General features: G+C 42.6%; 1 protein-coding gene across 4 annotated transcripts in view; it reads right to left on the bottom strand.

Annotated features, from left to right (window-relative positions):
- Window positions 1-374: 374 nt before the first annotated feature.
- LOC307137254 (ral guanine nucleotide dissociation stimulator) overlaps window positions 375-15,922 on the bottom strand; it is a 42,293-nt gene continuing 26,745 nt past the window's right edge. For 2 of the 4 annotated variants that reach the window (XM_079834811.1, XM_079834809.1), the window contains exons 9-17: window positions 15,319-15,405; window positions 15,205-15,237; window positions 14,987-15,108; window positions 14,807-14,902; window positions 12,679-12,895; window positions 8,110-8,184; window positions 5,260-5,511; window positions 2,937-3,051; window positions 375-1,920 (exon numbers count right to left, since the gene is read on the bottom strand). In XM_079834811.1, the coding sequence (XP_079690937.1) occupies window positions 1,745-1,920; window positions 2,937-3,051; window positions 5,260-5,511; window positions 8,110-8,184; window positions 12,679-12,895; window positions 14,807-14,902; window positions 14,987-15,108; window positions 15,205-15,237; window positions 15,319-15,405 (1,173 nt within the window). In that variant the 3' untranslated portion in view covers window positions 375-1,744. The remainder of the gene's footprint in view (window positions 1,921-2,936; window positions 3,052-5,259; window positions 5,512-8,109; window positions 8,185-12,678; window positions 12,896-14,806; window positions 14,903-14,986; window positions 15,109-15,204; window positions 15,238-15,318; window positions 15,406-15,922) is intronic. The other 2 variants (XM_079834812.1, XM_079834810.1) reach the window with 1 other exon arrangement.

Genomic DNA, 15,922 nt, shown 5'->3' with positions numbered 1-15,922 from the left:
TCGGTAATCAAAATATGGTCACCCAAGTTAAGAGCTCATATTATCAATATTCCCTCTGATGAAGGTCGGAATTGTCATCCAAGTGCGCACATTTTCAATGCTATTTTTCTTTCTAAATGCAGAAAATGGGATTTCAGAACTTTATTGGAAGGGAAATGATCAAATCATTATTTCCTTTTTTTCCGTGTGTGGCTTCAGAAGACCTGATTTGACGGTGCATCAGTAGTGATTTTAGCAGCTTAACTAACATGTCATCTGCATTTCTTTAGACCTTTTCCCCAAGCATTTCTGACGCCATAACGCCACCTGCTGACCACAGAGCAGTTTTTCTTCATCATATACAGCAGCTGAGCAAAACAGAGGAAGGCCATGATCGAATCGCACTGCATGTGTTTATTAGTCGTTTTCTCCAATATTAGAAACAGTGCATCATAAAGAAAAAACAATATCAAATTTAAACCATGAAAAAAAGACGACGAACAGAAGCTGAAAAGAAACACAATCCCTTATTTTGCAGTGGTATAAACTTCGCATAGATATATTCATATTTACATATTAATTTATAATTACATGGGAGAAGAAACTAAATGTACAATGCTACAAAAAGTATTTACAAATCAATAAATACACATACGCACGCACACAAACCAAATGAAAGGCAAAAGTACAAAGGACAATTCATATTGTACAAAAATTACAAAAAAGAACATACAAAACCAGAGTGTGTGAGTCTTTTTTTTTTGTTTTTCTTAAATATTTCCTTTGACCGTGAGAAAGAAATGGCACCAGATTATCTGTGGTATTCTGATCCGATCCGAGAGATCTTGGCAAGCGGTTGGTTTTCCTGAACAGGCAGTGCTGATCTCACTGGACTGAGACGCTTCTGAAAAGCGCAGAGATCTTTGGCCCTTTTGGTTTTGTCGTCATAAAACACAAGACATGAACACGCATACAAAGACATTAAAACATATAGCAAGCACATGCACGCACACGCACACACACACACACACACACTCGCACAGTCACGTATAAAGGATCTGGAAATATGGCAGGTCCGTGTCGCCCAGCTTTTGTATCCAGTCAAGAACCATCACTGAACTACAGGTAAAACACAACATACTCTCATTACAATTCATGTTCATTTATCTTTTAGTGTGCAGTTTCACATCAGTCATGTTCTCTCTTCTCAGTGCAGGTTCATCATGACCCCAGCCAATATCTCTGGACCTCAAATCCTCATCTTTATTTCAAACGGTCTGGGATAGAAATCCCAGAAGCCATTCACGTTCAACAGGAATTGGCGACCGATTGATAATGGCATGTGGGACGGGTCTGAAGTGTGACTTTACGTGAACAAGTACCGCCAATAGGACAGAAGACACTGAAGCCAAGATGGAGACGTTCACCAAAACACAAATTCTGTTCACGATTCATCAAAGCATGAGGAGTTTCATCGACCCAAGCACCACTGCGGTAGAAACGAGGAAAGACATCTCTTCCTGTCATGTGATCATGAGAACAGTGGCATTAGTTCACCGCTGTAATGCTCCTGCGTGGTTCAGTCCTACGACAAGGGGCGAGCACTTCCGTGACATCACAGACAAACGTTGGGAGATTTGGGAATGACTGTAAACATACCGATCGCCTCTCGGGAAGAGAGTTGGCCCTGCCAAACCCCTCATGGCGCCTTTGCGAAGTCCAGGCGGTGGCGAGCAGTTCTGCTCAAATCACGCAACAAGAGTCTTCAGAAGATCCCCTTGGCGATTTTAAGACCTTTCTGTTTCATTCGCGGCAGCGTGGAGCTGGCCACGTGTTTGGTTCGGCCTGCCCTCGGGAAACCTCTCTTCTTCAAGACAAAGTCATAGTTGGCCGTGGAGTTCATGGCGTAAAAAACATTGGCGTTGTCGGGAATCTTCAGCTCTGCGTGGAAACAGAATATCATCAGGTTACGTTCAACCAAACACAGACTATGGGCGTTTTCACACCTACCTTGTTTGGTCCGGATTTTCGGACTTTTCAGTTTGGTCCGAATCAAAATTGCAGGTGTGAAACCTCCCCCGTTCCACGATCCGGACCAAACAGACGAAATTTGGTCCGACGAAAAGAGGTCGTCAAACTGAAAAAAGGTTCAGTTCGTTTCTAGTGTGAAAGCATTTTCTGTATGGTTCGGACTTTCAGACCATTTACAGGAAGTTCCTGTTTATGTTTAAATATTATAATGTTATTTTTAAATTCAACCTAGGCTACATTGATTATGAAAAGTGAAAATATGCGCAATATGTCAGAAGACAGAAAGTCAGAAATAATTTTGAACGAAATTTTGTATGATTTTGCTTAGAAAGCATTTCTTTAATGGGAATTTCGTTTTGTATAAATTGTATCTTAATTTTAATCAACGTTTAATCAGATAATTGCCTGGATTTAATAAATAAGAAGCAAATAGTCTATAGCAGACAATAATCGCGGGAGCGATCACATGCTTTACACATGAACTGGAGCGCATCTCAAATAAACCCAAACTCAGCAGATACTCGTCTCACAAACATGAGAAATATGTGAATATAAAGCTTGAAATGTCCACTTTTAAACGTAACGAATAAAAAATAGTCAAGCAATGCGACTGTTCAATAGTGGCGGCGATATGCGTCCGTTCATTCACTCTTGACGTCAGACGCACGTCCGTTTACAAACCAATCAGTGTCCAGATGCCGCCCACATGATGAAGACGAGTGGACACGCGTGTGTCATGTAAAGTTCTTTAGTGCGCTCGCATAACTGCAATGTGAAACCAAACCAAAACTAACCGAATGTATAAAATGTATCAAAACATGAACTTCGATTCGGACCTTGGTGCGGACTTTCAGGTGTGAAAACGCCCTAAATGTACCTGATCAGCAAGATGACGAGGCAAAAATCGTAATTGTATGACGACTGACCCTTTTCCTCACTGATTTTCTGAACCAGTTCATAATCCTCGGCTCGCTCTCGGTCCAGGTTGTGTTTAACCATGGCTTTCCTCACGACTGCAGGAGTCTTATCCTGACTGGTGACCTGAAACAAACAAACACATCCTGATCCATGTGTGGCGAGGAAACAAAACATTTGAGTTTGACAGCGCCTCCAAGACTCTACGTCAATGTGAGTAGTTGGGACGAGATTCCTCACTTCACACTTTTTTGTTTTACTGCTAACATTTTACAAGCACAGAAATACGGATAAACGGACTACCTCGGAGTGAAATGATCAAAGCCAGTGGCTCCAAAATTATGTTTGTGAACCCTTGAGACTTTCCTGAATATCTGCGTAAATTGGACCTACATTGCGATCAGATCCTCATCCAAGTCCTGTAACTAGATAGAGAATCTGATTAAACTCGTAACGCAAAACCGTCGTATAGTTTCACTCATGTATTCATCAAAATGATCCCAAATTGAGTATCCTTGCTGACCGCTTTGAGCACATCAGCTTGAAGACGTTTAGAGAGGTCAATGAAACATCAGTGACTCTAATGTGGCGTTCACACCGGACGCGATTCGCGCGAAGGTGGACGCTTGAACAGTTTGAGTTTACTCGCTTCAATCGCGCGTGACTTTCACTTCACAACAGGCGTGATTCTCCTCATGGGCGGGGCTTCTGCCAGCGGCTCGTCTCGTTGAGAAATGGCTGACATGGGCTGTGTTTACACGTCTTTTTTTGTTAAAATCTACTGTTAATGTGTGACAAAACGTAGTTTTAAGACTTTTTCAGTCGATAATGTAGTTGTTTAAAGCTCAAGTATGTGGTCTATTTATATAAAGAGTGCCTATTTGAACATGTGATCTGGTGTTTTGGGAGTTGTGAGCTCCAGCGGACAGCGGCGGTCAGCGCTCATTAACCCGGTGAGATCAGCCTTTCCTCAGCCAGTTCTTCTGCCGCTGGCTCTGATGATCTGTGGTGTGTGTGTGTGTGTGTGTGTGTGTGTGTGAGCTCCAGTGGATCAGCGGCGCTCATTAACCCGGTGAGATCAGCCTTTCCTCAGCCAGTTCTTCTGCCGCTGGCTCTGATGTCTCTGTGGCGGCTCCAGATATAATTCGTCTTGTAACGGCTGATCTTTGGTCTCATGGATCTATAATCTGTTCCCTGGCAAATCGTTAAGGCTGAAGGCAAAGATAAGTTTCATTACTTTATATTTTTAGGCTATAACTGTACGTTGCAGTTGTAACGTTAGCCTACTAGCACTGACTTTGAATGTTTGACTGAATTGTTTGCTTTATTTCATGTATAGCTTAATATACCTTTTACTTACATGTGTATTATTGATCATACATAAACTTGCATTTTGCGTTGTGTTTCATGTCATTTAATGTTATCACAGTGATAATCATATTGTCTGAACCAGATATTAATATACAGATTTTCTCCTCATTGTTGTCACTACTAAAGCAGCTCCTGATTGGTTAACGCGGTGCGAATATCCGCCAAAGTTCAGATTTTTCAACTTGAGCGAATCGCGCGTTCCAAACGCTCAATTCGCGTCCTTCGCGCCGCCTCATTCGTGCGAATCGCGCCGCAGAATGCCATTTCGCGTCTCTGCATTGACTTAACATGTAAATCACTTGCGCGAATCGCGTCCGGTGTGAACGCACCATAATAGTCCTCTTTAAATCAGGTGATAGAGGTTCAGAAACTTTGTCCAATAAAGATATTTAGTTCTGGGTTACTGTAGTCAATAAATGAAACGATACAAAGATCTGTGCATTATGTGTATCGTTATACGACAAGATGAAGATCTGATCAGACCAAAATCTACTACTAAAGGGTTCGCAAACTGTATTAATGTAGTTCCTCCAAGTTTAGTTTGGTACTTGGTACTTATATTTGGTACACTCTAAAAAAAAAGGTTCTATATGGCACCAAAAATGGTTCTTGGCTCGTAATACTAGGGGAACCTTTTTTAGTGCTATATAGCACCAATTTTGGTGTTTCAGTGGTTCTTCAGAGGTTCTTCACCGGTTCTTTGACTAAGGTGCTATATAGCACCTCTGAAGAACCGCTGAAGCACCAAAATTGGTGCCATATAGCACTAAAAAAGGTTCCCCTATGATTACGAGCCAAGAACCATTTTTGGTGCCATATAGAACCTTTCTTTTTTTAGAGTGTACTGTTGGGACTCGATGTCCAATGTAAAGCCGTTCTACATTTACATTTACACATTTGGCAGACGCTTTTATCCGAAAAGCGACTTACATTGCATTCAAGGTACACATTTTAGATTCTCACCAGTATGCTCTTGTACATGTTTCCGTTGTCCACGTCCATGCTGACTCTGATGATGCAGCAGTCGTCCACCTGTTGGTTGTAAAGCGGTAAAGAGAGAGACGAGTAACTGGACACGCCAGAGACGGAGCGTTTGTGTGAGCGGGACGCCGTGACCGGTGTGGACGACACCGAAGACGAGGAGGCACTACTGGAGCCAGAACCTGAGCCGAGACCCGACGCGTCCAGAGACGAGAGAGACGTGGACTCCCAGAACTGGAGGACAGACAGACAGAGATTGAGTTCTGATCAAAGTAGTGACAGAGCAACTGATGATTCCAGATCAAATCCACAGTCTCAGTGACAGTAAATCGTCATGTGGTGACACACACACACACACACACACACACAAACACACACAAACACACACACACCAGGAGTCCCGAATGACTTGTGATTAGAATGGTTTCACAACAATCATTTCTAATCTGGTCAGATTTCATTAGTTAAAGATGTCTGTATCTGTTTTGCGGTGTTCTCTGCATGCAACAACAAACATGGCGCTGAATCAAGAACAAACGCCTCTTATGAGACGGTTCTTTCCGATGACTAAAGCCGTGTCTCCACCGCAGGAACTTTCCTCAGGACTTTGGGACTTTGACCAGGGTCTAAATTAGCCTGGTTCCGCCCTCCTACGTACTTCCGCTCAATTTTTATTTTCCTCAGTTCTCCGTCTGGGATTGCTGTATGTGCTTCGGTTTTCTCCAAACAATTTTTCACCGGTCCAATCAGCGAACAGAGGGAGTGGCTGAGAACGATGACGTTGATGTCGTGCGCTAGTTTGAGTTGTAGTTCAGTAATGGCGGCGGAGAAAAGATGCGAGCGAAGCCGTTCGGTCCGTTGTAGCACCGCTGCCGAGTATCCAGAAGTTATAGCCGGAGCAAGAACAATCTTTGATGAGTTTTGTTGTGGCCCGGGAAAAGTTTTGATTTTCAAAGTTTGATAGTGGTGAAGGAGTTGCTGAAGCTCTATTCAGACGATAATTGTTTCTCGTGGGGTAGGAAGGTATTGTCATCATTTACAGGGGCTAGTCAGTGATTTTATTGCTGTCCGTCTCCCACCATACGCGTAAAAATACCCGGCCGAATTACCTACTGCTTTTGACAAACAGGTTGTGTGGTCATTTAATTGCTCTCCGAATCCACATCTCTGAGTTTTCAAGAATATATATTATCTATATCTTTGACCAGAATGTAACCTTTTTGACCACTGCAAAGCACCGTGCGGTTGCGCTGTAATTTGGATGCATTTCTAGACTAGTATTTCTATAAATGCTGGCAAGTGTTTACAAGACCAATATATTTCATCACCGCATGACATACTTCACGACCAAACGTTAGCGATTGGTTATGGCAGATCTGAGTGACTCTGAGCAGATCCAATAGTTTTAAACTTCGAGTTCCCGCCTTCAAGGAAGTAAACGCATGTCAATGGAGAGCGGCCAGACTCTCTGAACAGATGAAATGTAGAGAGTCTGGTAAGACTAAATGAAGTTCCGGGTAAAATTTCCCCCCTCAGAAAGTCAAAGATCAGGAACTTAACTTTAGGACTTGGGTGCTGAACATGCTGATTGGTTGACAGTGAGGGCTGGTGACAACACCGGGGGCTTTTCAAATCGCAAATTTTAAACCGAAAGTAAAATACACACAGCCGCTCTGGCATTCATAACGGAGCGGTGCGGAGCAAAGCAAGTGTTCTCAATGAATTCCTATGAAAGTTAAGCTTCCATAGGCATAAACGGAAAACTAACAGACTGGACACACACCGTGAATTAATGACCTGTGCTCATCTTACTTTCGGTTTAGAATTAGTGCTAATTCGGGGACAAGTTGCTTGAATTGTGGGTTCATTAGCCTATTATTCTTAAGGAGAAACAGAACAACAAAACAATACAATGACAAACTCTCTTAAAATAGACGCATTTCGCTTTGAAAACAAATCTTTCGTGATCATCGTGACTCTTTCGGCTCACACTGTATTAAGCAGACATGTTCAGTTTTTAATTGTAGGGTCTGTTCTCTAACTGAACTAAATGATTTGATTACTATAAAAATTAAAACGACGGCGGTGCCACGGAGGGCAAGTGATGTAACCGGTGTGTCTGAACACCGGTAACGCCGACAACACCGACTATCGCAGCAAGCCCATTGGTTGAGTTCACACAGCATTTTGATTGGTTGACTCCATGCTATTCAAATCAACGATGGAGTTTTTAAAAATACGACCGATGGACAGACGACGAGGTTCAGGCTTTATGAAGCTTATATGCAGAGGACGAAATCCAGCGGGAACTGGAAAGTCGCGTGCAGTCCTACGTCACTGGGCTATTTTTGCTCTGTCATCATCAACCATCGGAGTTAAATTCCAAGAACGCAAGTAAATCCACGAGAAGTCCGTTCTTTGCGTTCTTGTAATCGAGAAACAGTCTGTACTTTAGACAGTGATGGAAACGCAGACAGCAACAGATCTGGGGAGAAAAAGTAAAGTTCCCGGGAAAAACTGTTCCGGATAATTTCGGTGGAAACTCAGCTTAAGTCAAACAGCTTCTTACACGCCTTGAGAATGTGTATATCGAGTAATCTGAGAACTAAATTTGGTTTAGTCATGTCTTTAGTCGGGTGCCCTGATGCACTGCAGAAACAATCCAAACAACTAGAGTGATCTGCAACCAGTTAACCATCACACACACACACACACACATATCAGAAGCGCTGACACAGTGAACACCAGTGATGATGAGTGATGAGCTCGGCCAGAATAGATGAAATGACTGGACGGGCGGAGAGACGGAATGAGATGAGAGAGAGAGAGTACCGTGGGTATCAGGTCTCCTGTAGGGCCGCACTTCCCTAAGGTAGAATTGGAATGTTTTACGAAGGGCGTGGAGGTCTACAGGAAGGAAGTAAAGCTACAGTCACTAACAGAGACAGCAGAGACAGGGACTTCAATTGTTACAAAGTTGCATTTTCTTGCTGGTTGGGTTCGCTTACACAAGGCATCGCTTCAAATGTGTTTATGAGTAAAACTCCTCTCACTGGTGAGATGCTCAGTATCATGATAGCTCCGCTGGCTTACTGAGGCTTTATACACACATCTGATTAATGAGAGCGGGGGTCAAGGCTTTGTGGGGACAGGATTCTTGCTCGGTTAGGCGCTCTTTGGACTTCAACTGTGATGCACTGCTGCTTTTTATGCAACCAAAGTCCCTTTCAAGGAAAGTGCATTCACTCCGCGGCCATATTTGTGCCGCCTCCGGGCAGCTGTTTCAGGCATACAAGACCAAGTCCTTTCTATCTGAATGGGGGACTCCTGGACTCTGCTTGCCGAATTCACAATTAAATAACATATTTCAAATCAGCAACAAAATCCGACATGAACTGTCCCATAAATGTTGTTTCCTATTATCAAATAGTGTTAATAAAGCTTATTTTTCAGGCTAGACGAGCCAAAGCGCATGTGCGGTCCTAAACACGAGTCTGGGAACCGGACCATCTAACGGCAGCTGCAGTGATGTAATGACTTTACCCATCAGGGATTGGCTCTTTTACTTTACAAGGTGGGACTATTACGCCATATTGCGCAATACAGTTTCGCCCATTCATAAGAAATAGGAGTAAACGGTCTTTCTATATATATAGTCTTTGTTTTTATGCAACTCATTAACCATTATGAGTTATGATACAGGTTACATTGCATTCTTAACACTGAAGAATCGCTCCAACGCAACTGCCATGTTCATATAATCCTAAACGAACTGGGACTAAGGCAGAAACTAAAGGTAGAAACAAACTAAGGCAGAAACTAAGGCAAAAACTGAACTAAGGCAGAAACTAAGGCAGAAACGAACTAAGGTAGAAACTAAGGCAGTAACGAATTAAGGTAGAAACTAAGGCAGAAACAAACTGAGGTAGAAACTGAACTAAGGCAGAAACTAAGGCAGAACTGAACTAAGGTAGAAACGAACTAAGGTAGAAACTGAACTAAGGTAGAAACTGAACTAAGGTAGAAACTAAGGCAGAAACTAAGGCAGAAACTAAGGCAGAAACTAAGGTAGCAACTAAGGTAGAAACTAAGGTAGAAACTAAGGCAGAAACTAAGGCAGAAACTAAGGCAGAAACTAAGGTAGCAACTAAGGTAGAAACTAAGGTAGAAACTAAGGCAGAAACTAAGGCAGAAACTAAGGTAGAAACTAAGGTAGCAACTAAGGTAGAAACTAAGGTAGAAACTAAGGCAGAAACTAAGGTAGAAACTAAGGCAGAAACTAAGGTAGCAACTAAGGTAGAAACTAAGGCAGAAACAAAGGCAGAAACTAAGGCAGAAACTAAGGTAGAAACTAAGGCAGCAACTAAGGCAGAAACTAAGGCAGAAACTAAGGTAGAAACTAAGGCAGAAACTAAGGTAGAAACTAAGGCAGAAACTAAGGTAGCAACTAAGGTAGAAACTAAGGCAGAAACAAAGGCAGAAACTAAGGCAGAAACTAAGGTAGAAACTAAGGCAGCAACTAAGGCAGAAACTAAGGCAGAAACTAAGGTAGAAACTAAGGCAGAAACTAAGGCAGAAAATAAGGTAGAAACTAAGGCAGAAACTAAGGCAGAAACTAAGGTAGAAACTAAGGTAGAAACTAAGGTAGAAACTAAGGCAGAAACTAGGGGTGACCCCGAATAGTCGAAGATTCGATGCATCAATATGCGGAGCCTGATTCGACCACCGATCTCACAGTCGAATCTTCGCGGGTGTTATGAAATGAGGATCATACCATTTTGGCAATATGGGGGTGCGTAATGTCTAATTTCACACAGAACTACTGGTTTTGTACGGTTATATTAAGTTATATACAGCCTTTAATTATGATAATGCTGTAAAAAAAAAAACGTGAAAAGAAAGAAGCGTTCAATAAATATTTTTAACGTGTGTGTGAATAAATCTAACCACCCCTGTGACAGATTTAAGTTTCACTTTCCCTGATCCGTGACAGACGAGGCGCATCTTGGCGGCAGGGATTACTTAATGTCTGGAATAAGAAACTCTAAAGTGTGGATGCACTTTGAAATAGTAAAAGATGATCCAAAAAAAGTAAAATGCAAGTTGTGCCAACAGCCCATGTCCCAGCACTCATCAACAACAAACATGGCTTTCCACTTAAAACGGGCAAGTTTAAGAGCGCACTGCAGCCGGCCAACGTTAACAAGTTGGTTTTCCCCGCACACAATTCGAAAAGACTCAAACGCACACGAGCAGAGTGAAAGAAGGGATTTTTTTCGATTGGGTACAAGTGTTTTCAAACATTTCAGCCGTTTCTAATTTTAATTTGCTGTGGACATGTTTAGCTAAAAAAACTGCCAGTTTAGCGTTTATTGTGGTTTCGGCAGTTAAAAAGAGAAATTTCACAATTCTGGCTAAACTTTCGTTGTTTTAATAATTTATTTATTTTTATTTTATTTATTGGTCACTCAGAGTTACTTAATTTAACTGTGGCTTGTGTTTTTTTATATATGAAGAGTTCAGATGCTTAAGATGCACTGAGTGAATGCTCTCCGCATATAGTAGCCTATACGTTCATAAAATACTTTCACTTTAAACCCACTAAATCCCAGCCTCAGCCCATTCAGAAGTACCGGTACTTGGGTAGAAACCTATACATAGAAACCTGTCAAAAATGCTTATTTTAAAGAAAGATGTCAGACGGACTTTGAGGCTTTTGCATCTGAAGTCTTCATATGTTCCCCTGCACTTTGGCATTTTGCACACATTTATTATGCTCCCTGTGACTTGATTTCGTTTTTATCTATTTTTTTATTATTAGTAATGTATATTCTGTTCTAATTTAATTCTGTAAATTAATGCTTTTTATTGTTTTTCGTTGTCTCGATGTTGCGCTGCACTGAAAGCATGCTGGCACAGCAATTTTGCCGATTTAATTTAATTTCGCAAAATGTGAAATGCAAATCCTGTCTGCAGTCAGTGTGTTCTTTTCCTCTCTAGGCAGGTATTTTGTTTAGATTTCTTTATCAAAATGTTTGTTTATATATTTGTGTGATGTTCTGTATTTCGATCGCGGCTTTAAAATGTTATGAGAAAACGTTTTACGAATGTTTAAACCTAAATAAGAAAGCCATTGTCAGTTCGTCTGTCAGTTGGTAGGCAGTTTTGGTCGCTTTATTAAAAGTTGTTGCTGTGTGGAGTGTGTAAAATAAAATAAAAAGTTTTACCCTCCTGCTGACTGTCGTGCCCCTCCCAGTCCCAACCCATTCACACACACATAGATGATTCGACTATCGGTCGACTATAGAAAGATTCGACAATTCTGATTCGAATGTGTAAATCATTAGTCGGGGACACCCCTAGTAGAAACTAAGGCAGAAACTAAGGCAGAAACTAAGGCAGAAACTAAGGTAGAATCTAAGGCAGAAACTAAGGCAGAAACTAAGGCAGCAACTAAGGTAGAAACTAAGGTAGAAACTAAGGCAGAAACTAAGGTAGAAACTAAGGCAGAAACTAAGGTAGAAACTAAGGCAGAAACTAAGGCAGAAACTAAGGCAAAAACTAAGGTAGAAACTAAGGCAGAAACTAAGGCAGAAACTAAGGCAAAAACTAAGGCAGAAACTAAGGCAGAAACTAAGGCAAAAACTAAGGTAGAAACTAAGGTAGAAACTAAGGTAGAAACTAAGGCAGAAACTAAGGTAGAAACTAAGGTAGAAACTAAGGTAGAAACTAAGGCAGAAACTAAGGCAGAAACTAAGGCAGAAACTAAGGTAGAAACTAAGGCAGAAACTAAGGCAGAAACTAAGGTAGAAACTAAGGCAGCAACTAAGGCAGAAACTAAGGCAGAAACTAAGGCAGAAACTAAGGCAGAAACTAAGGCAGAAACTAAGGTAGAAACTAAGGCAGAAACTAAGGCAGAAACTAAGGTAGAAACTAAGGCAGAAACTAAGGTAGAAACTAAGGCAGAAACTAAGGTAGAAACTAAGGCAGAAACTAAGGCAGAAACTAAGGCAAAAACTAAGGTAGAAACTAAGGCAGAAACTAAGGCAGAAACTAAGGCAAAAACTAAGGCAGAACTGAAATAAGGTAGAAACTGAACTAAGGCAGAACCTAAGGTTGAAAATGTGCCATGTTCCGAAACAAACCTTCCAAAGGAGCCAGGTGTGAAACGCCCATCGATATCATCGGCCCTGGTTACACCTACCAATGGCATTCTCCTCTGAGCTCTCTTTTCATCAAAGTCAAAAAAACCCTGAAGCTTAAAACCCTCATGATTGACATGCGAGTAGGCGGGGACATTACGCCACAGATCTGTAAAGTCTCGATACAGAAGCTGCCCTCTGGAGAGACACTGTAAGATAAACCAGACGAGGACCAGCGTCAGTCAGAAGATCTCCTCACCTTCCTCTCCAGAGCGTCAGGAGAATCAGAGATGAAGCTGATGTTGACCTCCTCCACATCAGAGCTGCTGGATCCGGCAGACGTCACGCTGAGGGAATCTCCGCCATCGCCCACAGAGCCGCTCAGACACGGGGGGAAGCGCAGCTGATCGAAGGACTTCGAGTGGGAGCTGCCAGAACTGCTGCAGCCGGCCTCACCTGATCCCACCGGCTGCCGGCTTCAAGAGGAGAGACACAATAAACACCTCAGAGCTGGATTGAGGAGATGGAGGGAATACTTCTCAGTGAGCAATGCAATGCATTGTGGGATTGTCCAGTCCCTCCAGAAAAACGTGCTTATGCGATCGCATGATTTAATGCATAATCAGCCAGAGTCCGCATATTTATACGGGGGCCGCATTTTTTCAAGTACGCAGCACTTTCGCCGTGTAAATTGCCTATTTCCATGTGCAAAAAATGCGTGGCTAGCATGATTTCTTAATCCCCACATTTTCATTGCAAAAAAGTCATATATATTAGCAGAAAGTTGAAAAATGTTCGTTTACTTCACACAAGGGCCGCCATTTCCCCCTATTGACATGGGAACGTTTCGAAGTGACGTAATTACCCGATGCAAACGTCATCAAAAAGCTGCAAACCCCGTGGAGATGATGAAGCACACAAATTACCATTTGCCAACAAAAATAACAGCAAAAGACCGCGCAAAGCAGTTTCCCGGTGTGTTGACCGATTTCAAAACACAGCATCATGAAGCTTCAAAATGTTATGAATCAGTGAGTCGATTCAGCAGTTTGAAGCATTATGAATCAGTGAGTCGATTCAGCGGTTCAGAGCGTTATGAATCAGTGAGTCGATTCAGCGGTTCAGAGCGTTATGAATCAGCGAGTCGATTCAGCGGTTTGGATTGCCAAAGTCACGTATTTCAGCAGTTTGACACGCGATCCGAATCATGAATCGACTCGCTGATTCATAACGATCCGAACCGCTGAGTCGACTCACTGATTCAGAACACTCTGAATCGACTCACTGATTCATAACACTCTGAACCGCTGAATCGACTCGCTGATTCATAACACTCTGAACCGCTGAATCGACTCACTGATTCATAACGCTCTGAACCGCTGAGTCAACTCACTGATTCATAACACTCTGAACCGCTGAATCGACTCGCTGATTCATAACACTCTGAACCGCTGAATCGACTCGCTGATTTATAACGCTCTGAACCGCTGAATCGACTCACTGATTCATAACGCTCTGAACCGCTGAATCGACTCACTGATTCATAACGCTTCGAAGCTTCATGATGCCGTGTTTTGAAATCGTCATCACTATATAAGTCGTTATTTAGGGTTTTTTTGCGCACAGAAACTATTCTGGTCTTCATAAAGTTATTGTAGAGCCGCTGTAGTGAGATGGACTTTGTAACTTTAGTCTTTAGTGTCTTTTAAGGGTCTTGAGAGTGTAAAGTTGAGCCAATGGAGGCCTTTCAGAGCATCAGATTTACACTAAAATATCTTCATTTGTGTCTGAAGATGAACGGAGGTCTGACGGGTGTCCAACCACATGAGGCTCAGGCATTAATGACACAATTTACAGTTTTGGGTGAACTAACCCTTTAAGAGATTGCACTTTGTGAATTGGAAGCACTCAAATGTCTGTTTTGTAAAGCTACCTCTGTAAAACAGGAAGTTATTTATTCATTTTTTGTAGCATATCCCTTTTTTAAAGCTACAGGACTCAATGTTTTGTAAATTTGAGCCCTGTGTTTATTAAGGTCTTCAATAAAACAAGATGAGAACTTAAATATTCCCAGTGATGTAGTGCTTTTTTTATCGTATAAAATTGCATAAATATCCCGCATTTTCCATCGCATTTTTTAAGAAAACGTGCCGCATAATCAAGGATTTTTGCCCGCATCAATCACAAGAAAAAGCCGCATTTTTCTGGAAGGACTGATGGCCTTCTCCGTGGAGGATACATGTAAAGTTACCTTATCTTTGGGCCTGAATAAGCAGTGCACAGGGAACGCAAGAACTAAACATGTACTGTGTACCTTCAGTGCTTTGCATAATATAAATGTAAGTGTTCTGTTGGGAAGAGCCGTCTAAGTAAAGCTCCACACTCACTCGCTCCATCTCTTCATGATGCCGGAGCTCTTCTTGGCTCTCAGCGTGTTGGAGGCCGATTCGGAGAGCGGCTCGATCTCACACGACTGACTGTAGCTGCAGGACACGGAGAACAGAACTCAGGAGTGTGTGTGTGTGTGTGTGTGTTTCTGCACATCTGAACGGATGCCGGTGTCTTACCTCTCCGCCTCCGAGAGCTTCTCCACACTGGAGAGCCACGCGCTGAACCCGGACACACGCCGGAAATTATAATTGTTACACGCCAACTGTAACAACTTAATCTGCGCAATGACCTCAAACTCCTACAGAGGGAGACAGAGCCATCAACAACACGGCATTGACAAGAGATTAGCGGTTCACCATCATCATCAGGAAGGGTTGGCTCGGTTCTGATGTACCTTCCTTCTCTTCTCGAAGTTGATCAGGCCTCCCTGAGAGCACAGAAACAATGGGTTATTAGCATCTCATCTCAGCAGTGGCCGAGGTCTGGATCAATAAAGAGAGAGACTCACGTCCAGATAGTCTTTCATGGCCGTGTCCATCATCACCAGATCCGTGAGGAAAGTTCCCAGGTAAGGAATCGTCCCCTGCATTACAGTCTGAAGGAAACAATCATTCAGCACATCTGACGACAGACAGGAGGCCTTTTATTTATTATACACCGATCAAGCATAACATTATGACCTAATATTGTATTGGTCCCCTTTTTGCTGACCCGTCGAGGCATGGGCTCAACAATGCTGAGGTAGGTGAGACGTGTCAAAGTCACATCCACATGATGGAGGACCCAAGGTTTCCCAGCAGAACATTGCCCAAAGCATCACTGCCTCCGCCGCCACGCCTTCTTCCCATAATGCACCTGGTGCCATGTGTTCCCCAGGCCATCCACGTGATGTAGAAGAACACGTGATCATCAGACCAGGCCGCCTTCTTCCATTGCTCCGTGGTCCAGTTCTGATGCTCACGGGCCACTGTTGGTGCTTTGGGCGGGGTCAGGGGTCAGCATAGGCACCCTGATTGGTCACCCTGACTTGCCCCTTTTTCCTGCTTCTAACACATCAACTCTGAAGACAAAATGTTCACTTGCTGCCTAATATATCCAATCCACTAACAGAT

Source organism: Gobio gobio (genome assembly GCF_949357685.1).
Source record: "Gobio gobio genome assembly, chromosome: 14".
Lineage (NCBI taxonomy): Eukaryota > Metazoa > Chordata > Actinopteri > Cypriniformes > Gobionidae > Gobio > Gobio gobio.
This window is presented reverse-complemented; position numbering and strand designations above follow the sequence as displayed.